This window comes from Liolophura sinensis, chromosome 9, assembly GCF_032854445.1.
Source record: "Liolophura sinensis isolate JHLJ2023 chromosome 9, CUHK_Ljap_v2, whole genome shotgun sequence".
NCBI lineage: Eukaryota > Metazoa > Mollusca > Polyplacophora > Chitonida > Chitonidae > Liolophura > Liolophura sinensis.
This window is the reverse complement of record NC_088303.1, coordinates 322,362-347,610: the sequence shown is the minus strand read 5'-3', so window position 1 is coordinate 347,610 and position 25,249 is coordinate 322,362. Positions and strand designations below refer to the sequence as shown.

The following is a 25,249-nucleotide window of genomic DNA, read 5'->3' as shown; positions in this document are numbered from 1 at the left end:
TGGTGCAGAAATGCAGCAGACAAGTGGAGAATAACAAGATATTTAAAAATTTGAGCAAACTTGAAAATGGAAAAACAAAAAGAAAAAAAAAGAGGAAAACAGAATAATACGTAAGAATCGGATATTTAATATACATGTATTTCGCTAGTATCTATTTTAATTAAAATGTTAATCACAGTGTGTTCTAATGACTGGAAGATAAAAAACAAACAAATATCCCCCTATGGTACCAATGCTTATGCCACATCTTAAGTAATCACATAGAGGAATGTGAAATGACTGCCTGGCGCGCATATTCCACACTCCGCCAGGCGCGCATATTTCACGCTCCGCCAGGCACCCATATTTCACACTATGACGTAAGAGTTCCTTACACACATGCAATAGAAGAGGTTTCGCAATTCTTTTTCAAGTACACATGAACTACTTCTATATACGATGAGGAATTCCCTAACTGGGAGCACAGTAATAAATGTATGATCCAGTTCCGTTGAATGCTCTAAAATAAAAAAAATGAACACTATAAAATTTAGCATATTTTCTTGTAAATTGGAATGTTATGAAAAATATTTACTGACAGCATTTATTTTTCAAACTTAAATAAGAATACTGATTGTAAGAGGAAGTTGATTACCCACCCCAAGTTTAATATGGAAACCTAAACGTCAGCTGAGTACACACACATGTAGACACAATGCATTATAAGCTGTCAGTTATATAAAGCTTAACTTGTACAGACCATGACATTGACCAAGTCTCAAATACATCCCAGTCATGTACTGTGCACCAGCAAGATACATAGCCAGATCACGCCTCATCAATTAAGCCTCATGGACTTTAGTTTAAATCAATTAAGTTTAAAAGTTGATACAGCAGTCGCACCCAAAATCTTCTTATTCACCAGTCATGGTTCAAGGGATGAGGGAATGCTATCTGTCGTTCTTGATATTAAATAAGTCCACCTCGTCTTCGTCTTCAGTGGCCGCGTTCGCTTCACCGTTCTTTATCAACATTTCCATGGATGCATCCAGCCGCTCCACACGTGCTTTGTTTTCGTTTTGTCCTGTTGTGGGAACAACACAGGGGAGACAACTTTACACATCTATGGGGGATAACTTTGCAAGTCAAGTATTACAAGGCAAGACGCGTTTATTGTAGACATCATTATTTTAAGTTCATGCTCATATAAATTTAAAAACTTATCAGAGTTATCTGCCGAAGATGAAAGTTATAAAGTACAAGAATAGCATAATAAAACCTTGGTTTCCCAGAGAAAGGATAAAAATGTCTGAGTAATTTAATCACACTCGTCACAGACCACGATTACAATAACGTGGACTGCGAGTAATTTAATGACCCTCACCATAGACCGCTTTTATAATGACGTGGATGGCAATACCGAGCAAACATATCACAAGCCCTATCCCATTTATACTGGACATCTTGTCTCCATTAAACTCAAACGCCAGATACAGGGTACAGATTTCCTGAAAACAAATATTTAAGAACCATTTTTAAGACTCACACAAAAAAATACTCCAATTGGCTAACTTTCTGTTTAATATTACTGATATTTATTAATTTTATTAATTAATTTTGCTTTCATACCACAGAGAAGTACTTTTCACCCTTATGACGACCATACTGGACATTTAATAACGTTGTACAATAACTTTATTAGGAATGAATTATATGGCACCTTTACGTATGAGCTCACTTACAAACCAAAACATTTATTTCTCTCTGCTTTTTCCTGACGCAATAAAAGCAGTTATTTTTTGAGGGTCTATCCCACCCAAATATGTCTCTTTCAAACATTTTCTCGGTTTTCTAAACCTTTCAACAAAATTCAAGTACATGGACTTCCAAGGATTTCATTATTCACGGACCAGAGGAAAACCTAAACAATGCTGTGACTAGCAGTGGAAGCTGACCTTGAATATGCCTGAGATGGACAGAGTAAGACTAGATGTCTGAGCGACCAGCAGGAATTCACTGAATTCCAGGAAGAAGGCTAGCACTGCACCAGCCAGGAGCAGCCCCAGGTTAGCAATTAATGTCACGTTGTCACGATAGTTAAACACCTCGCCACTCGTTGCTATGTGTAACCCTGAGAAACAAAGGGGAAACAAATGGATAGACTATGTATAACCCTGTGGAACAAGGGGAAACAAATGGATAGACTATGTGTAACCCTGTGAAACAGGGGGAAACAAATGGATAGATTATGTATTGCCCTGTGAAACAAGGGGAAACAAATGGATAGACTATGTGTAACTCTGTGAAACAAAGGGGAAGCAAATGCATAGACTATTTGTAACCCTGTGAAACAAAGGGGAAACAAATGGATAGACTATGTGGCAAAGTGTACATGTATGTGGACCAGTTGCACAGTTTGTGTAGTATTTCTGTATGGAGAATTCTTATCTGGAGGTGTGGCTGAGGTGAAAGCAGATTTTGAAAAGGGTTGTAGTCTGTTTGGTGAGGGTCGTGGGAGAGAGGGGTGGAGATGGGTGGAGATACATTGGATGGGTGGAAATATATTGTAGGTGGGGATGGGTGGAGATATATTGTAGGTGTGGATGGGTGGAGATACATTGTAGGTGGGGATGGGTGGAGATACAATGTAGGTGGGGTTGGGTGGAGAGGGGTGGAGATACATTGTAGGTGGAGATGGGTGAAGATATATTGTAGGCAGGAATGCGTGGAGATACATTGTAGGTGGGGATGGGTGGAGATACATTGTAGGTGGGGATGGGTGGAGATACATTGTAGGTGGGGATGGGGAAAGATACAATGTAGGTATGGATGGGTGGAGATATATTGTAGGCGGGGATGGGTGGGAAATATTGTAGGTAGGGATGTGTGGAGACACATTGTAGATAGGGATGAGTGGAGATGGGTGGAGATATATTGTAGGTGGGGATGGGCGGAGATACATTGTAGATGGGGATGGGTGGAGATACATTGTAGGTGACGATAGGTGGAGAGGGGTGAAGATACATTGTAGGTGGGGATTAGTGGACATGAGTGGAGATACATTGTAGGTGGGGATGGGTGGAGATACATTATAGGTGGAGATGGGTGGAGATATATTGTAGGTGGGGATAGGTGGAGATACATTGTACGTGAGAATGTGTGGCGATACAAGATGGGTGGAGAGGGGTAGAGATATATTGTAGGCGAGGATGGGTGGAGATACATTGTAGATGGGGATATGTGGAGAAGGGTGAAGATACATTGTAGGTGTGGATGGGTGGAGAGGGTCGAGATAGAATGTAGGTGTGGATGGGTGGACATACACTGTAGCTGTGGATGGGTGGACATACATTGTAGGTGGGGATGGGTGGACATACATTGCAGGTGGGGATGGGTGGAAAGGGGTAGAGATAGGTGGGAATAGACAGAGAGGGGTGGAGATGCACTGTATGTGGGGATGGGTGGAGAAACATTATAGGTGGGGATGGGTGGAGATACATTGTACATTGTAGGTGGGGATGGGTGGAGAAACATTATAGGTGGGGATGGGTGGAGATACATTGTACATTGTAGGTGGGGATGGGTGGAAAAACATTGTAGGTAGAAATAGACATAAATTAGCGTCCACAACATAGGCAGAAATGCAGTCATCAATTACAGTGTCCACAATATAGGCGGAAATGCAGTCATCAATTAGCGTCCACAATATAGGCAGAAATACAGTCATCAATTACAGTGTCCACAATATAGGCGGAAATGCAGTCATCAATTACAGTGTCCACAATATAGGCGGAAATGCAGTCATCAATTACCATGTCCATAAAAGAGGCAAAAATAGTCATTAATTACAGAGTACACAATATAGACTGAAATATTCTTATTAAACAGAAGGTAGATCTTACTTATTTGTACTTTACTCCAAAGTCTTACCTTCAAAAGTCACAGAAAATCGTAATATGTTATTTGTAATCGACACCACAGATGTACCTTAAAAAGTCACAGAGAATGTTAATATATTATTTGTACTCTACACTACAGATGTACATTTAAAAGTCTCAGAGAGTGGGAATGTGTTATCTGTACCTTACACCACAGATGTACCTTCTAAACCCCCAGAGAGCGAGAATATGTTGTCTGTACTCTACACCACAGACGTGCCTTCAAAACCCACAAAGAGTGGGAATACGTTGTCTGTACTCTACACCATAGACATACCTTCAAAACCCACAGAGAGCAGTAATACGATATCTGTACTCTACACCACAGACGTACCTTCAAAACCCACAAAGAGTGGGAATGTGTTATCTGTACTTTACACCACAGATGTACCTTCTAAATGCACAGAGAGCAGGAATACGTTGTCTACTCTACAGCACTGACGTACTTTCAAAACCCAAAGAGAGCAGGAATACGTTATCTGTACACCACAGATGTACCTTCAAAACCCACAGAGAGCAGGAATACGTTGTCTGTACTCTACACCACAGACGTACCTTCAAAATCCACAGAGCGGGAATATGTTATCTGTACACGACAGATGTACCTTCAAAACCCACAGAGAGTGGGAATGCGTTATCTGCACTCTATATCACAGACGTACCTTCAAACCCCACAGAGAGTGGGAATACGTTATCTTCACTCTACACCACAGACGTACCCTCAAAGCCCACAGAGCGGGAATATGTTATCTGTGCTCTACACCACAGACGTACTTTCAAAACCCACAGAGCGAGAATACGTTATTTGCACACCACAGATGTAGCTTCAAAACCCAAAGAGAGCGGGAATACGTTGTCTGTACTCTACACCACAGATGTACCTTCAAACCCCACACAGCGGGAATACATTGTCTGTACTCTACACCACAGACGTACCTTCAAAACCCACAGAAAGTGGGAATACGTTATCTGTACTCTACACCACAGACGTACCTTGAAAACCCACAGAGAGTGGGAATACGTTATCTGTACACCACAGATGTACCTTCAAAACCCACAGAGAGCAGGAATGCGTTATCTGCACTCTACACCACAGACGTACCTTCAAAACCCACAGAGCGGGAATACGTTATCTGTACACCACAGACGTACCTTCAAAACCCACAGAGTGGGAATACGTTATCTGTACATCACAGATGTACCTTCAAACCCCACAGAGAGCGGGAATACGTTATCTGTACACCACAGATGTACCTTCAAAACCCACAGAGAGCAGGAATATGTTGTCTGTACTCTACACCACAGACGTACTTTCAAAACCCAGAGAGAGCGGGAATGCGTTATCTGTACTCTACACCACACACGTACCTTCAAAACCCACAGGGCGGGAATGCGTTATCTGCACTCTACACCACTGATGTACCTTCAAACCCCACAGAGAGCGGGAAAACGTTGCCTGTACTCTACACCACAGACGTACCTTCAAACCCCACAGAGCGGGAATACGTTGTCTGTACTCTACACCACAGACATACCTTCAAAACCCACAGAGAGTGGGAATACGTTACATGAACTCTACACCACAGACGTACCTTGAAAACCCAGAGAGAGTGGGAATACGTTATCTGTACTCTACACCACAGACGTACCTTCAAAACCCACAGAACGGGAATACTTTATCTGTACACCAGACGTACCTTCAAAACCCACAGAGCGGGAATACGTTATCTGCACACCACAGATGTACCTTCCAAACCCATAGAGCGGGAATATGTTATCTGTACTCTACACCACAGACGTACCTTCAAAACCCACAGGGCGGGAATACTTTATCTGTACACCACAGATGTAGCTTAAAAACCCACAGAGAGCGGGAATGCGTTATCTGCACTCTACACCACAGATGTACCTTCAAACCCCACAGAGAGCGGGAAAAGGTTGCCTGTACTCTACACCACAGATGTACCTTCAAACCCCACAGAGCGGGAATACATTGTCTGTACTCTACACCACAGACTTACCTTCAAAACCCACAGAGAGCGGGAATACGTTATCTGTACTCTACACCACAGACGTACCTTCAAAACCCACAGGGAGCGGGAATATGTTATCTGTACTCTACACCACAGAAGTACCTTCAAAACCCACAGGGCGGGAATACTTTATCTGTACACCACAGATGTAGCTTAAAAACCCACAGGGAGCGGGAATGCATTATCTGCACTCTACACCACAGATGTACCTTCAAACCCCACAGAGAGCGGGAAAACGTTGCCTGTACTCTACACCACAGACGTACCTTCAAACCCCACAGAGTGGGAATACGTTGTCTGTACTCTACACCACAGACGTACCTTCAAAACCCAGAGAGAGCGGGAATACGTTATCTGTACTCTACACCACAGACGTACCTTCAAAACCCACAGAGAGCGGGAACACATTATCTGTACTGTACACCACAGACGTACCTTCAAACCCCACAGAGAGCGGGAAGAGTCCTAGGATCATCCATGGCTGGACGTGATAGATCATGTCAAGGGGGTTGCTTAATCCTGTAAAATATCCCTAAATTACTCTTCAATGCCAGCTATATATATGCAAGTATGCTTGGGGTTTTATGTTGTATGTCATAAGATGACAAGGAGTCATTAGATATGAGTACATATACAGTGTATTCTGTGTTGTCAAAGCATCGTGACAAAGACACCAGATATGACACTCCATCCAGTCACATTATACTGACACTGGGATAACCAGTCAGGTTTCCTTGCTCTAACCTCTATGTTGAGCACCAAGCTAGGCACTAGTAACAGTTTTAGGAAAAAATCAATGTCAACTTTCTAAACTTAAAAATAAATGTCTTACATATTCACATTATTCAGCATCAGTATTAAAAGTATTGTTAATTATTTATTAAATACACTCATGCAATAAATGTTGTCCATTATGTTGTGTTCCATTTTACATGTATTTTATTTTCCTATTTAACATCAATCCTGTAACTGGGTTCAAAGAAATGAATGTTTCAATAAATTCAATAAAACCCGAAACCAGCAAATTTATCACTCAGATCCCAGGAGGATCTGCATACAAATGGTAATTTTTGATGTGTTTGCCTGTACCACCTAGCACAATTACAGCCTTCATTGACATTACCAAGTTCCTTTTTCTGAGTGACCATTTGGGCCAATGTCCAGCGCAGTCCTGACAGCAGAGAGGCAGAGATCACCATAAGAAACCCCTCCAGGTTGAACTGTGTGGACTGATAAGTGAACAGGAAGAGGCCCACTGAGATGAACGCAACCACGAACACAAGGGAAAAACGCTGGAACATAAACATCACCATGAGAAGCCCCCCAAAGATGAACTGTGTGGACTGAAATGCGAACAGGAAGACATGTGCCTACTGAGATAAAAAGAACCATGAAAACCAGGAAAAAACAATGACACACAGGGAAGGCAGGTGCAGATTAACAGTACCACAGAGAAACAATGACACACAGGGAAGACAGGTGCAGATTAACAGTACCACAGGGAACCAATGACATATAGGTAAGACAGGTGGAGATTAACAGTAAGACAGAGAAACAATGACACACAGGGAAGACAGGTGGAGATTACCAGTAATGCAGAGAAACAATGACACACAGGGAAGACAGGTGGAGATTAACAGTAACGCAGAGAAACAATGACACACAGGGAAGACAGGTGCAGATTAACAGTAAGACAGAGAAACAATGACACACAGGGAAGACAGGTGGAGATTACCAGTAACGCAGAGAAACAATGACATACAGGGAAGACAGGAGCAGATTAACAGTAAGACAGAGAAACAATGACACACAGGGAAGACAGGTGGAGATTACCAGTAACGCAGAGAAACAATGACACACAGGGAAGACAGGTGGAGATTAACAGTAAGACAGAGAAACAATGACACACAGGGAAGACAGGTGCAGACTAACAGTGCCACAGAGAAACAATGACACACAGGGAAGACAGGTGGAGATTACCAGTAACGCAGAGAAACAATGACACACAGGGAAGACAGGTGCAGATTAACAGTAAGACAGAGAAACAATGACACACATGGAAGACAGGTGCAGACTAACAGTAAGACAGAGAAACAATGACACACAGGGAAGACAGGTGGAGATTACCAGTAAGACAGAGAAACAATGACATACAGGGAAGACAGGTGCAGATTACCAGTAACGCAGAGAAACAATGACACACAGGGAAGACAGGTGGTGATTAACAGTAAGACAGAGAAACAATGACACACAGGGAAGACAGGTAGAGACTAACAGTAAGACAGAGAAACAATGACACACAGGGAAGACAGGTAGAGACTAACAGTAAGACAGAGAAACAATGACACACAGGGAAGACAGGTGGAGATTAACAGTAACGCAGAGAAACAATGACACACAGGGAAGACAGGTGCAGATTACCAGTAAGACAGAGAAACAATGACACACAGGTAAGACAAGTGCAGATTAACAGTACCACAAGGAACGATGACACACAGGGAAGAGAAGTAGGGATTAACAGTGCCACAGAAAACAATGACACACATGGAAGACAGGTGCAGATTAACAGTGCCACAGAGAAACAATGACACACAGGGAAGACAGGTGCAGATTAACAGTACCACAGAGAAACAATGACACACAGGGAAGACAGGTGCAGATTAACAGTACCACAGGGAACCAATGACATATAGGTAAGACAGGTGGAGACTAAGAGTAAGACAGAGAAACAATGACACACAGGGAAGGCAAGTGGAGATTACCAGTAACGCAGAGAAACAATGACACACAGGGAAGACAGGTGGAGATTAACAGTAAGACAGAGAAACAATGACACACAGGGAAGACAGGTAGAGACTAACAGTAAGACAGAGAAACAATGACACACAGGGAAGACAGGTGGAGATTACCAGTAACGCAGAGAAACAATGACACACAGGGAAGACAGGTGGAGATTACCAGTAACGCAGAGAAACAATGACATACAGGGAAGACAGGTGGAGATTACCAGTAACGCAGAGAAACAATGACATACAGGGAAGACAGGAGCAGATTAACAGTAAGACAGAGAAACAATGACACACAGGGAAGACAGGTAGAGATTACCAGTAACGCAGAGAAACAATGACACACAGGGAAGACAGGTGGAGATTAACAGTAAGACAGAGAAACAATGACACACAGGGAAGACAGGTGGAGATTACCAGTAAGACAGAGAAACAATGACACACAGGGAAGACAGGTGGAGATTACCAGTAACGCAGAGAAACAATGACATACAGGGAAGACAGGTGGTGATTAACAGTAAGACAGAGAAACAATGACACACAGGGAAGACAGGTAGAGACTAACAGTAAGACAGAGAAACAATGACACACAGGGAAGACAGGTGGAGATTACCAGTAACGCAGAGAAACAATGACATACAGGGAAGACAGGAGCAGATTAACAGTAAGACAGAGAAACAATGACACACAGGGAAGACAGGTAGAGATTACCAGTAACGCAGAGAAACAATGACACACAGGGAAGACAGGTGGAGATTAACAGTAAGACAGAGAAACAATGACACACAGGGAAGACAGGTAGAGATTACCAGTAACGCAGAGAAACAATGACACACAGGGAAGACAGGAGCAGATTAACAGTAAGACAGAGAAACAATGACACACAGGGAAGACAGGTGGAGATTACCAGTAACGCAGAGAAACAATGACATACAGGGAAGACAGGTGGTGATTAACAGTAAGACAGAGAAACAATGACACACAGGGAAGACAGGTGGAGATTACCAGTAACGCAGAGAAACAATGACACACAGGGAAGACAGGTGGAGATTACCAGTAATGCAGAGAAACAATGACACACAGGGAAGACAGGTGGTGATTAACAGTAAGACAGAGAAACAATGACACACAGGGAAGACAGGTAGAGACTAACAGTAAGACAGAGAAACAATGACACACAGGGAAGACAGGTGGAGATTACCAGTAACGCAGAGAAACAATGACATACAGGGAAGACAGGAGCAGATTAACAGTAAGACAGAGAAACAATGACACACAGGGAAGACAGGTGGAGATTACCAGTAACGCAGAGAAACAATGACACACAGGGAAGACAGGTGGTGATTAACAGTAAGACAGAGAAACAATGACACACAGGGAAGACAGGTAGAGACTAACAGTAAGACAGAGAAACAATGACACACAGGGAAGACAGGTGGAGATTAACAGTAACGCAGAGAAACAATGACACACAGGGAAGACAGGTGCAGATTACCAGTAAGACAGAGAAACAATGACACACAGGGAAGACAGGTGGAGATTAACAGTACCACAGAGAAACAATGACACACAGGGAAGACAGGTGCAGATTAACAGTAAGACAGACAAACAATGACACACAGGGAAGACAGGTGGAGATTACCAGTAAGACAGAGAAACAATGACACACAGGGAAGACAGGTGCAGATTAACAGTAAGACAGACAAACAATGACACACAGGGAAGACAGGTAGAGACTAACAGTAAGACAGACAAACAATGACACACAGGGAAGACAGGTGGAGATTACCAGTAACGCAGAGAAACAATGACACACAGGGAAGACAGGTGGAGATTAACAGTAAGACAGAGAAACAATGACACACAGGGAAGACAGGTGGAGATTACCAGTAACGCAGAGAAACAATGACACACAGGGAAGACAGGTGGAGATTACCAGTAACGCAGAGAAACAATGACACACAGGGAAGACAGGTGGAGATTACCAGTAACGCAGAGAAACAATGACACACAGGGAAGACAGGTGGAGATTAACAGTAAGACAGAGAAACAATGACACACAGGGAAGACAGGTGGAGATTACCAGTAACGCAGAGAAACAATGACACACAGGGAAGACAGGTGCAGATTACCAGTAACGCAGAGAAACAATGACACACAGGGAAGACAGGTGCAGATTAACAGTAAGACAGAGAAACAATGACACACAGGGAAGACAGGTGGAGATTACCAGTAACGCAGAGAAACAATGACACACAGGGAAGACAGGTGGAGATTAACAGTAAGACAGAGAAACAATGACACACAGGGAAGACAGGTGGAGATTAACAGTAACGCAGAGAAACAATGACACACAGGGAAGACAGGTGGAGATTAACAGTAAGACAGAGAAACAATGACACACAGGGAAGACAGGTGGAGATTACCAGTAACGCAGAGAAACAATGACACACAGGGAAGACAGGTGGAGATTAACAGTAAGACAGAGAAACAATGACACACATGGAAGACAGGTGGAGATTACCAGTAACGCAGAGAAACAATGACACACAGGGAAGACAGGTGGAGATTAACAGTAAGACAGAGAAACAATGACACACAGGGAAGACAGGTAGAGACTAACAGTAAGACAGAGAAACAATGACACACAGGGAAGACAGGTGGAGATTACCAGTAACGCAGAGAAACAATGACACACAGGGAAGACAGGTGGAGATTAACAGTAAGACAGAGAAACAATGACACACAGGGAAGACAGGTGGAGATTACCAGTAAGACAGAGAAACAATGACACACAGGGAAGACAGGTGGAGATTACCAGTAACGCAGAGAAACAATGACACACAGGGAAGACAGGTGGAGATTAACAGTAAGACAGAGAAACAATGACACACAGGGAAGACAGGTGCAGATTAACAGTAAGACAGAGAAACAATGACACACAGGGAAGACAGGTGGAGATTACCAGTAACGCAGAGAAACAATGACACACAGGGAAGACAGGTGGAGATTAACAGTAAGACAGAGAAACAATGACACACAGGGAAGACAGGTGGAGATTAACAGTAACGCAGAGAAACAATGACACACAGGGAAGACAGGTGGAGATTAACAGTAAGACAGAGAAACAATGACACACAGGGAAGACAGGTGGAGATTACCAGTAACGCAGAGAAACAATGACACACAGGGAAGACAGGTGGAGATTAACAGTAAGACAGAGAAACAATGACACACATGGAAGACAGGTGGAGATTACCAGTAACGCAGAGAAACAATGACACACAGGGAAGACAGGTGGAGATTAACAGTAAGACAGAGAAACAATGACACACAGGGAAGACAGGTAGAGACTAACAGTAAGACAGAGAAACAATGACACACAGGGAAGACAGGTGGAGATTACCAGTAACGCAGAGAAACAATGACACACAGGGAAGACAGGTGGAGATTAACAGTAAGACAGAGAAACAATGACACACAGGGAAGACAGGTGGAGATTACCAGTAACGCAGAGAAACAATGACACACAGGGAAGACAGGTGGAGATGTCCCTAAAAAATGTCCCTAAATGTAAAGGTCCATGCATAGAACAAACATGGACATACATGGTTGCTGGACATACATGTGTACCTCATGTACACCTCACATGTGTGAGGTAAAGACAGGGTGTACAAGGGACGTACGCCTCATCTGCACCTCAGTGTAAGGTAAAGATGGGGTGTATAAGGGACATACACCTCAGTTTGAGGTAAAGACGGGGTGTATAGGGGACATATGCCTCATGTACACCTCAGCGTGAGGTAAAGATGGGTTGTACAAGGGACGTACGCCTCATGTACACCTCAGTGTGAGGTAAAGATGGGGTGTATAAGGGACGTATGCCTCATGTACATCTCAGTGTGAGGTAAAGATGGGTGAATTAGGGACGTACGTCTAATGTACACCTCAGTGTGAGGTAAAGATGGGGTGTATAAGGGGCGTACACCTCAGTGTGAGATAAAGACGGGTGAATTAGGGACGTACACCCCATGTACACCTCTGTGTGAGGTAAAGATGGGGTGTACAAGGGACGTACGCCTCATGTACACCTCAGTGTGAGGTAAAGATGGGGTGTATAAGGGACGTATGCCTCATGTACATCTCAGTGTGAGGTAAAGATGGGGTGTATAAGGGACGTATGCCTCATGTACACCTCAGTGTGAGGTACAGATGGGGTGTATAAGGGACGTACGCCTCATGTACACCTCTGTGTGAGGTAAAGATGGGGTGTACAAGGGACGTACGCCTCATGTACACCTCAGTGTGAGGTAAAGATGGGGTGTATAAGGGACGTACGCCTCATGTACACCTCAGTGTGAGGTAAAGATGGGGTGTATAAGGGACGTATGCCTCATGTACACCTCAGTGTGTGGTAAAGATGGGTGAATTAGGGACGTACGCCTCATGTACACCTCAGCGTGAGGTAAAGATGGGGTGTACAAGGGACGTACGCCTCATGTACACCTCAGTGTGAGGTAAAGATGGGGTGTATAAGGGACGTATGCCTCATGTACATCTCAGTGTGAGGTAAAGATGGGTGAATTAGGGACGTACGTCTAATGTACACCTCAGTGTGAGGTAAAGATGGGGTGTATAAGGGGCGTACACCTCGTACACCTCAGTGTGAGGTAAAGACGGGTGAATTAGGGACGTACGCCCCATGTACACCTCTGTGTGAGGTAAAGATGGGGTGTATAGAAGACGTACACCTCGTACATCTCAGTGTGAGGGAAAGATGGGGTGTACAAGGGACATACACCTCATGTACACCTCAGTGCGAGGTACAGATGGGGTGTATAAGGGACGTACGCCTCATGTACACCTCAGTGGGAGGTAAAGATGGGGTGTATAAGGGACGTACGCCTCATGTACACCTCAGTGTGAGGTACAGACGGGGTGTATAAGGGACGTCCGCCTCATGTACACCTCAGTGTGAGGTAAAGACGGGTGTATAAGGGACGTACGCCTTATGTACACCTCAGTGTGAGGTACAGATGGGGTGTATAAGGGACGTACGCCTCATGTACACCTCAGTGTGAGGTAAAGATGGGGTGTATAAGGGACGTCCGCCTCATGTACACCTCAGTGTGAGGTACAGATGGGGTGTATAAGGGACGTACGCCTCATGTACACCTCAGTGTGAGGTAAAGACGGGTGTATAAGGGACGTACGCCTTATGTACACCTCAGTGTGAGTTAAAGACGGGTGTATAAGGGACGTACGCCTTATGTACACCTCAGTGTGAGGTACAGATGGGGTGTATAAGGGACGTCCACCTCATGTACACCTCAGTGTGAGGTACAGATGGGGTGTATAAGGGACGTACGCCTCATGTACACCTCAGTGTGAGCTAAAGACGGGTGTATAAGGGACGTACGCCTCATGTACACCTCAGTGTGAGGTAAAGACGGGTGTATAAGGACGTACGCCTTATGTACACCTCAGTGTGCGGTAAAGACGGGTGTATAAGGGACGTACGCCTTATGTACACCTCAGTGTGAGGTAAAGACGGGTGTATAAGGGACGTACGCCTTATGTACACCTCAGTGTGAGGTGAAGACGGGTGTATAAGTTGCTTGTTTTCCTGCCCACTCATGTATGGGACCCCTATAAGAATGGATCATGGTTGACTACTTCATGGTCTGATCATTGAATTAACAATGGTGAATTACAATATGAACGAAACACCTGTAGACAGTCTTCCCATTTACTACAGAGCACGTGTCCACATTGACAGGAACATGACATAAATCTGACAGCTGAGTGTCAACGAGGAGGGTGTCGGGGATACTCCCTTTTTAGATTAATTTAAAAATTATAGTTTGTAACATTACCACTAGTATTTTCAGAAAAAGTTAGAAGTACATGTACTTACATTCAGGAGTATATGTCATTAAATTAGCTAAACCGGGCTTTAAACTTTTATTATGTTCCAGAAGACCTTGAGAGAAAATCGATCCCTGTGTACACACGTGTTGTTGTGGAAGGCAGCACGAATTTGACAGAAAGTATACAAACAATGTTTGCCCAGAAAACAAAATTCGAGTGATTAGATCCAACTGAAAATATGAAGGCCTGATTTCCCAGTTCCCCAACAAGAATACAAACCATATAGATTTCATCTGGCACCTGCAGGTCTGGGACATGGGGGGGGGTCTGGAAAGTCATTTCTAGATCATACATATATGTTCTGCGTCCTAATAGATGACAAATTCTCATGTGTGTTTATCTACTTATCACTCTAAATGGAAACCTCACTAAGATCATCCCGACTTCAGTTAAAATAAAGTATCTTGACAACCTCTTCAGCTAAACGTTAGTGAGACAAAATTGCAAAATGCATATGGATTACAATATGAGATAATGTACAAGTACCTCAGATACCCCTCAGCTACTTGACAAAAATCAACACTAAGAAGATATACCTCAGATACATCTGAGCCATTTTGAAAGTTTTAATTAAGAGATCAGTTTCACACATTTTACTTCAAAACAAAATAGAGATTACAAAATTACATATGTTTGTGTGCCACAAATAAAAATCATCTGAGATTTACAGATAGGCCTACATGAAACAAAGAATTGCACTTGAAAAATTACAACTTGATCTATAATTTATACATGCCAATATCTACGTGTTTTGAGCTTGTTTTCTATCAAAACAAAAGTGCAAAACTGTGTGTTAAATGTGAGTTACACCCATGTACATCTACCTTGCCAATAAGCATTTACCTCAGCTACACCTCAGCTGCAAAACTGGCATTACCGATACTTCTGATACACCTTCAGTACACATGTACAAGTATCTGACATACACCTGAAGTAAATGTCATATTGGACATGATACACCTCAACAGAACACCTCTGAGGTAGCTCCACTATACCTTATCAGGGTAACGCTGGAATACACACAATGAAACAGAACCACAGATAATAAACAGTGCAGAAAAATGGTTACATGACATCTACAGCACATATTGCTGTAACGATGTCTATAAATGATAATCAAGATTTACTGCAAGTTTCTGATACGAGTAATGATGTAAACATTACAGTCAACCAAATTTCTTATGTCCCGTTCATAAACAATGAACCAAGTCACAAGGAAACAATTACTTACAAATTTTTCAAGGCGAAGAACAATCGCAAAAAATAAAATGAAGAGTACAGCTGAAGACTTGGTCATTGTGTAGCTACAAAATAAACAAAGTTTGGAAGTTTTTAACAAAACACGTATAGACAAATTGCATAATAACACACTGGAAGTGTATGAACTTGAAAGATATTAAAATTTAATTGCAGAAAAAAACATTAAATCATCATTTGGAGCCAACCATCAACACTCAAATTGTTTTCAAAGAAGCAAAGGGCTTTTGACTTAATAACCATGTAAAATTCACACCAGATTTTTGGAAATTGTGAATACATAACTACAGACTGAAAAGGGAAGGAAAACGTAGCTTCAGTAGAAAATCTTTAGTGTATCTAAACATATTTTATTTATTTATTTGATTGGTGTTTTACGCTGTACTCAAAAATATTTCACTTATACGACGGCGACCAGCATTATGGTGGGAAAATAACGGGCAGAGCCCACGGGAAACCCACGACCATATGCAGGTTGCTGGCAGGCTTTCCCACTTACTATCTAAAAATACAATGAGTTCCTGTGCACCAAACAGCAAATCTAACATCAAAATCAGTTTTACGCCAGAGCAAGGTTTTGTGTGGTGACACTATGGTCCATACTGTCCACCTTACATTTAATTCAGTAGTAAAAAACACAAAAACAAAAAAGTGTTTTCACACACAGTTTTTTATTCATCTCTTGAACGAGGCAGAAATCTGGGAGGGTATGAAAAAGAGACAACTTACAGTGATACTGTGATGAACTCCCAGCTCCAGTTAGACAACCCAATATCCAGGGCGCTGACTATACCTGTCAATACACCACACATACGTTAGACAACCCAATATCCAGGGCACTGACTATACCAGTCAATGCACCACACATACGTTAGACAACCCAATATCCAGGGCGCTGACTACACCTGTCAATACCCCACACATACGTCAGACAACCCAATATCCAGGGCAATGACTATACCAGTCAATGCACCACACATACGTTAGACAACCCAATATCCACGGCACTGACTATACCTGTCAATACACCAAACATATGTTAGACAACCCAATATCCAGGGCGCTGACTATACCAGTCAATGCACCACACATACGTTAGACAACCCAATATCCAGGGCGCTGACTATACCTGTCAATACCCCACACATACGTTAGACAACCCAATATTCAGGGCGCTGACTATACCCGTCAATGCACCACACATACGTTAGACAACCCAATATCCAGGGCGCTGACTATACAAGTCAATGCACCACACATACGTTAGACAACCCAATATCCACGGCACTGACTATACCTGTCAATACACCAAACATACGTTAGACAACCCAATATCCAGGGCGCTGACTATACCAGTCAATGCACCACACATACGTTACACAACCCAATATCCAGGGGGCTGACTAACCCTGTCAATACACCAGACATACTTTAAACAACCCAAAATCCAGGGCCCTGACTATACCTGTCAATACACCAGACATACGCTAGACAGCCCAATATCCAGGGCACTGACTACACCTGTCAATACACCACATATACGTTAAATGACCCAATATACAGGGCGCTGACTATACCCGTCAATACACCAGACATACGTTAGACAACCCAATATTCAGGGCGCTGAGTATACCTGTCAATACACCAGACATAAGTTAGACAGCCCAATATCCAGGGCACTGCTTACACCTGTCAATAGACCACATATACGTTAAATGACCCAATATCCAGGGCGCTGACTACACCTGTCAATACACCAGACATACGTTAGACAGCCCAATATCCAGGGCGCTGAGTATACCTGTCAATACAACACACACACATTAGACAGCCCAATGTCCAGGGCGCTGACTATACCAGACATTACTTATGTCAATCCTATCTCTTGCTCTCACTTGTAATAGAGGGCTATGCATGTGTGGTTAGTCCAAAGGGCCATAACCCTGAGTGTGGGAAGTTGGCCAGTAGAGGGCTCAGGGGAAGAGAGGAGCATGGGAGAGGGAGAGGATGACCAGCAGTTTTTATGTGTGTATGGTGGTGGCCACATGTGTTTTGTAGTGTCTTGTAAAGGAAGTCTTTTGTGGTGAATACAAGGATTACATGAACCCGTACTGGATGTGTTGTTGACTCTTTTCAACTTAGACAGCCCAATATCCACGGCCCTGATATCACCTGGAAAATTCACCTGCCATACCTTAGGCAACCCAATATGTACGGCCCTGACTACACCTGTCCATACACCAGACAAACCTTAGGCAACCCAATATGCACGGCCCTGATATCACCTGTCCATACACCAGACATACCTTAGACAACACAATATGCATGGCCCTGACTACACCTGTCCATACACCAGACATACCTTAGACAACACAATATGCATGGCCCTGACTACACCTGTCCATACACCAGACATACCTTAGACAACACAATATGCATGGCCCTGACTACACCTGTCCATACACCAGACAAACCTTAGGCAACCCAATATGCACGGCCCTGACTACACCTGTCCATACACCAGACAAACCTTAGACAACACAATATTCACGACCCTGACTACACCTGTCCATACACCAGACATACCTTAGACAACACAATATTCACGACCCTGACTACACCTGTCCATACAAACTATGACCTATGGCAATATATACAGGTACAAATACGCAATTGATCAACATTTGAAACTCACATAAACACAGATTACCTTTACATAGCATAAATCAGCAAGACATGGGTAATCTTGATTCCTACGGTGTTAGAAAACAGACTGTGGACCAGCTCCTGTACCTTGTTTATATACAGAGGATTTTGCACAATGAAGACAGAATACTATAAATCTGGAAAACCTGAACCCAGGAAATGTGAAACCCATGATTTTGTTAATATGAACATGTTTAAGCAATGTACTTGTTTATTTATTTGATTGGTGCTTTACGCCGTACTGAAAAATATTTCACTTATATTAAAACGGCCAGCATTATGGTGACAGGAAACCGGGCAGAGCTCGGAGGTAGCCCAAGACCATCTTCAGGTTGCTGAGAGACCTTCACATGAATGACCAGAGAGGCAACATTTTTAGCTGTACACCTTCACAGACTTGTGATTATATCACAAATGTGAAATCCATGCGGTGCTGTCATATAGCGAGACATCAAACATCACATCTCAACTTTTGTTTATTTACAAATTTAACTGGGGCCATACTCATTGGTCAAGAGTTGACTGGCTGCAGGAATTGTATTTCTGTTGTCTGTCTGGCTGTGGTATGCGTAATTCTGTTACCTGAATTTACAAATTTAATTGGGGCCATACTCATTTGTCAAGAGTTGACTGGCTGCGGTAGGTGTAATTCTGTTGTCTGCCTGACTGTGGAATGTGTAATTCTGTGGTCTGACCGGCTGCAGTAAGTGTAATTCTGTTGTGTGACTAGCTGTGGTACATGTAATTCTGTTGTCTGACTAGCTGCACTATATGTAATTATGCTGTCTGACTGGCTGTGGTACGGGTCATTCTGTTGTCTCACTGGCTGTGGTCAGTGTAATTCTGTTGTCTGACTGACTGCAGTAAATGTAATTCTTTTGTCTGACTGGGTACAGTATGTGTACTTCTGTTGTCTGACTGACTGTAGTAAATGTAATTCTTTTGTCTGACTGGCTGCGGTAAGTGTCATTCTTTGTCTGATTGGGTATAGTATGTGTACTTCTGTTGTCTGACTGGCTGCAGTATGTGTAATTATGTTGTCTGACTGGCTGGGTTATGTGTAATTATGTTGTCTGACTGAGTGCGGTAAGTGTCATTCGATGTCTGACTGGCTACAGTATGTGTACCTCTGTTGCCTGATTGGCTGCATTAAGTGTAATTCTGTTGTCTGGCTGGGTTATGTGTAATTCTGTTGTCTGACTGACTGCGGTAAGTGTCATTCGTTGTCTGACTGGCTATAGTATGTGTACTTCTGTTGCCTGACTGGCTGCAGTAAGTGTAATTCGGTTGTCTGGCTGGGTTATGTGTAATTCTGTCATCTGACAGCCTGCGGTATGTGCAATTATGTTGTCTGACTGGCTGCGGTAGGTGTAATTCTGTTGTCTGACTGGCTGCAATATGTGTAATTCTGTTGTCTGACTGACTGCAGTACGTGTCATTCTGTTGTCTAACTGGCTGCGGTAAGTGTCATTCGTTGTCTGACTGGCTACAGTATGTCTACTTCTGTTGTCTGACTGGCTGCAGTAAGTGTAAAAATTCTGTTGTCTGGCTGGGATATGTGTAATTCTGTTGTGTGACTGGCTATTGTCCCTGTAATACTGTTGTATAAACGGCTGCAGTAGGTGTAATTCTGTTGTCTGACAGGCTACGGTATATGTAATCCTGTTGTCTGACTGGCTATGGTAGGTGTAATTCTGTTGTCTGACTGACTGCGGTACGTGTAATTATGTTGCCTAACTGGCTGCGGTATGTGTAATTCTGTTGTCTGACTGGCTATGGTAGGTGTAATTCTGTTGTCTGACTGACTGCGGTACGTGTAATTATGTTGCCTAACTGGCTGCGGAATGTGTAATTCTGTTGTCTGACTGGCTGTGGTAGGTGTTATTATGTTGCCTAACTGGCTGTGGTAGGTGTAATTATGTTGTCTGACAGGCTGCGGTAGGTGTAATTCCGTTGTCTGGCTAGCTATGGTAAGTGTCAATCTTTTGTCCAATGATTGTCGGCGATGACCCCTTTAGGTGGATCAGTTTGATGTGATTTGACTGGTGTTTTACGCCGTATTGAAGAATATTTCACTTATACGACGGCTGATGGTTGATGGAAATGGGGCCCAGGGGAAACCCAGGACCATCCCCAGGTTGTAGGCTGACCTTCCCACTTACAGCCGAAGAGGAAGCCATCATGTAGGTGGATCGAGGAAGATACCACATTTATACGCACATGTGTATGAATCATGTTCAAAGTAATCTTTAGCTGGAGAAAACTCACCAGTGGGAGCTATTTTCTTAATATATTCTCCCCAGGGTAGCGTGACTCTCTCTGTCTTTGATTTACATTCTAACAGCACACGGACTACTCCCGCCAACATGAACTTCACCACCAGGTGGGTCATAGTGATGGAGAGAGGAAAGGTAAAGTGCTGAAAAAATACAGGGTAGAATATGCCATAAAACAGTGGGCTAGATGGTACATGGAAGTAACGGTGACACACAAACCATGAAAGGTACTGTACATGCCACACCAACACGAGTAGCTGTACATGCCACTCAGACAGGAGCAGCTGTACATCCCACTCGGACACAAGCAGCTGTACATCCCACTCGGACACGAGTAGCTGTACATGCCACTTAGACGCGAGTAGCTGTACATGCCACTCAGACGCAAGCAGATGTACATGCCACTCGGACACGAGCAGATGTACATGCCACTCACATGAGTAGCTGTATGTGCCACTTGGACATGAGCAGCTGTACATGCCACTCAGACAGGAGCAGCTGTACATGCCACTCAGACACGAGCTGCTGTACATGTCACTCATACACGAACAGATGTACATGCCACTCAGACACGAGCAGCAGTACATGCCACTCAGACAGGAGCAGCTGTACATGCCACTCAGACACGAGCTGCTGTACATGTCACTCATACACAAACAGATGTACATGCCACTCAGACACGAGCAGCAGTACATGCCACTCAGACACGAGCAGCAGTACATGCCACTCAGACACGAGCAGCTGTACATGTCACTCAGACACGAACAGCTGTGCATGCCACTCACACACAATCAGCTGTACAAGGCACTCACACACAATCAGCTGTACAAGGCACTAACACACAAGCAGCGTACACGAGCAGCGTACACAAGCAGCGCACACGAGCATCGCACATGAGCAAGATACACGGCCAGGGTACATGAGCTGGGTGGGGGGGGGGGGGGGGGGGTAGGGGCATAGGGTAGAGTCAGGGGGGGGGGGGACTCACGATCATCAGCAAGTTTATGGCGGACCTTCCCACTCACGGGGGGACAGGAAACTAGGATGAACTCACAGCAACCGCGTTCATGGGAGGCTCCTGAATCATCGGGTCACTGACATGCTAACCCTCTGAGCAAACCCTTAGCTGCAGATTTCCATGCCTTTTTGGTGGTATTTAATGAACATTAGACTGCACAAATGATGGCCTCCCAATTTGTCCTCGTCTGCTTACTGTCAACAAAGCCCCCAATACACAGGGTAGGCCGAGGAATCTACATACTCTGTCCACAGATCTGTATTGGAATGAGCCTCATTAGTCAGGTGGCCAGAAAAAGCCTTGGCCAATACGTGGAGATACAGCTGTACTTACATGTATAAATCTCTGGTTATAGAAGGTGAGACCAATGGAGAAGCTGTAATACAGGATGATGAGGATGAGAGTTTTCAGGGCCGAGAGGACGAACTCACAGCTACACACTGACCGCTTCACCTCCTTGACCCGTGGCCGCACCACTGACTCGGACAGCGTCCGCAGCTGTCGGAGGGTTCTTGAGTGGCCCATTATACCACCGGCTGTTCTCTCTAGGCCTTCACATCACGCTCAAATTCACAATCTCAAGAGCTAAAGAGAAGAAGAGTAATTGATGCTGTAAATAACTGGGCATTAGATGCACTTCAGTCTGGGTTTTCCCTATGAAGAGTGGTCATGTACAAATCATACTGGCCTCTGTCATGTAAGTGACATTTTCTTGAGTATGGCATAACATATTAAGCAAATAAATAAATATTACATATTTACAGAAACCAGTCTTTTCAATGCCATGCCATTCGGTATGACTGAGCTAACAAAGACATCATCTCCCTCATAGGGGCCTCCGTGGCTCAGTTGGTTAGCGCAATAGCGCAGTGTAATGACCCAGGAGTATCTCACCAATGCGGTCGCTGTGAGTTCAAGTCCAGCTCATGGTGGCTTCCTGTCCGGCCGTACGTGGGAAGGTCTGCCAGTAACCTGCAGATTGTTGTGGGTTTCCCCAGGGCTTTGCCCGGTTTCCACCCACCATAATGCTGGCTGCTGTCATATAAGTGAAATATTCTTGAGAAATTTAATTAATTTATTTAATTGGTGTTTTATGCCGTACTCAAGAATACTTCACTTATACGATAGCGACAGTCATTATGGTGGAAAACAGGGCAAACCTACGACCATCCACAGGTTGCTGGCAGACCTTTCCAGGTAGCCAGCATGAGCTCACAACAACCGTACTGGTGAGAGGCTTTTGGGTTATTGCACTGTGCTGGTGTGCTAATCACCTCAGCCACAGAGGCCCCCTCTTTTTCTTTTTGATGCACAACGGCTTTTGTTCAATACTGACAATTAATATTTTAATAGTAGTTTTTATACATTTGGTTTCCTACTGATATTCACTTATTTTAATAGTCTAAATATACATCCCAGCATGCAGATTTATGTATCTCTACATTCTGTCCATATATATATATGGACAGTAGGGATTAAAAGTATGGAATATGGAATATAACAGAACATAGAAAGTTAAGAAGGCGTTATATTATTTTTTTTTCCTATGTAAATTCTCCTCACCAGGGGATCTTTCTCTACTTCTTCAATATCACTACTGATTTTCCCACAGTACATAGAGGCCCTATAGGCCTAGCCAAGCCTTAAATGCACTGGCTAGTACTGAAAGCCAAGTAACAAGTTAGCAAGAAGGCTGGTTGCTAATCCAACTACAGCTGGCTTAACCACATGCAGCCTTACATGTATGTCAGGAGGTTTGTGAAGCTGACAGCAGATTTAACAATGTACTACCCTACCAAGCTGCTAGATCAGCTTCACACTCTCCTGCAATGATCTGAGATGTGCTCGCTATTCTACCTTAACAGCAGCCTTAAATCGTAAGTACTAAACCTTGACCTTGTAGATTTATGCATCGATGAACAGATAAATCATGTCTGCATACAACTGTAGCTTCAGTTTTATGTTTCTGACCAACAGGTAGAGTAATTCCTTGGTGTTTTGACAAAACATTTTCACTTCAGTGTAATTCCGCCATGTTTGGACTAAATTTCATGCAATAATAAATTTCATGTCACGTGACATCAAAGCCCTGTCTTAGTGTCATGTTGTTTTCTTTATGGGGCATCCCTGACCTTTAGCCAAGGGTCACACGCAGTATTGGAGAAATGTCAGAAGAGCCATATGTTGAGTGAGAACTGTATTAATTGCGGCTATCATTTTGCCACAGCAAGGGGAGATGTCCAAAGATTTTCGAAAAATGAAAGGAACTGAGAGATGTTCTAACTTATTCGTAGCCTTTGCGGTCGTAGTGAACTGAATATGCATCTGGGCAACATGGGAGCTATTTATTAGCTAACAGCTTATGACCTTTCCAGAAGGAATACCCCTGTCACCTGACAGCGAGTACGACAGCCAAAAATGGCGTCCAACACATCAACGTGGAGGCAACTTGTGCTTTTTGATTTGCCTCAACGACTTATGATTTTGTTGTACATATTGGAGTAGGGATCGTGTGTTTGTTTTGAAGCACCCCTTTACGTGTTGTGTCTTCACAGAAACCAGTTTTACGCAGGCTAGGACAAAATAACATCGTTAAAAACTTAATGTTCTGCAACCCATACTCACAGAACATGTTGGACATCTTGTGTGAAGTCAGTGTGGATCGGTCTACTCAGCACGTCAGTGCATCGCTAGATCAGTGGAGCCACATTCATGCAGCTACATTTTGCATCGCAACCTTGCTCAAAGATCGCAAACTGGATTATACTGAGAGACCACACAGTTTAGGTCAATTTATGCTTGGGAAGATATAATGAGAGTGTAAATGTTCCTCAACAGCAATCCAACCCAATAAGGGCTGTCTCTGCCCGTAACTGTTGCAAAGTGAGTTGCTTGATAGGAGTTACATGTAGGCCTACCCCGCTACGCAACTAACAACGGGATTGCTCCATGTCAGTTACCACATTCGGCAAATAAGGAGATCGTTGACTAACAAAAGGATCAAATTACTCTTTACAGCTACCATAAGTTGTTTTATTTGATCCAAATTCCACTGGCTACTTGCTAATCGAATGTATTATGAGCAAAGCTCGACAGATGACACATCAATGTTTACTAACAACAACAACAGCAGGTGTACCGGTATTGGATGGATATATATATATATATATATATATATATATATATATATATATATATAGGCCTACCGATAGTCGATAAGTGGTAGAATCATATCACAGAACGCACCTAGTAGGGCTGACACTTCATCGCACAGACGTTTTAACGAGCAGCGATTCCAACATTCGCTGTCAGTGAACACTAAAAG

At 43.4% G+C, this 25,249-nt stretch overlaps 1 protein-coding gene across 2 annotated transcripts; it reads right to left on the bottom strand.

Annotated features, from left to right (window-relative positions):
* Positions 1-25,249, bottom strand: LOC135474803 (solute carrier family 35 member C2-like). 2 transcript variants are annotated; one of them, XM_064754402.1, is made up of 10 exons: positions 25,131-25,249; positions 22,258-22,509; positions 20,899-21,049; positions 16,654-16,717; positions 15,899-15,971; positions 7,074-7,242; positions 6,386-6,469; positions 1,935-2,110; positions 1,364-1,487; positions 1-1,063 (listed from the first exon to the last, which is right to left on the bottom strand). In XM_064754402.1, the coding sequence occupies exons 2-10, from the start codon at positions 22,447-22,449 to the stop codon at positions 930-932; spliced, it is 1,167 nt and encodes a 388-aa protein (XP_064610472.1). In that variant the 5' UTR covers positions 22,450-22,509; positions 25,131-25,249; the 3' UTR covers positions 1-929. The 2 variants fall into 2 exon arrangements, with proteins under 2 accessions (XP_064610472.1, XP_064610471.1); XM_064754401.1 differs by having other exon boundaries at positions 25,171-25,249.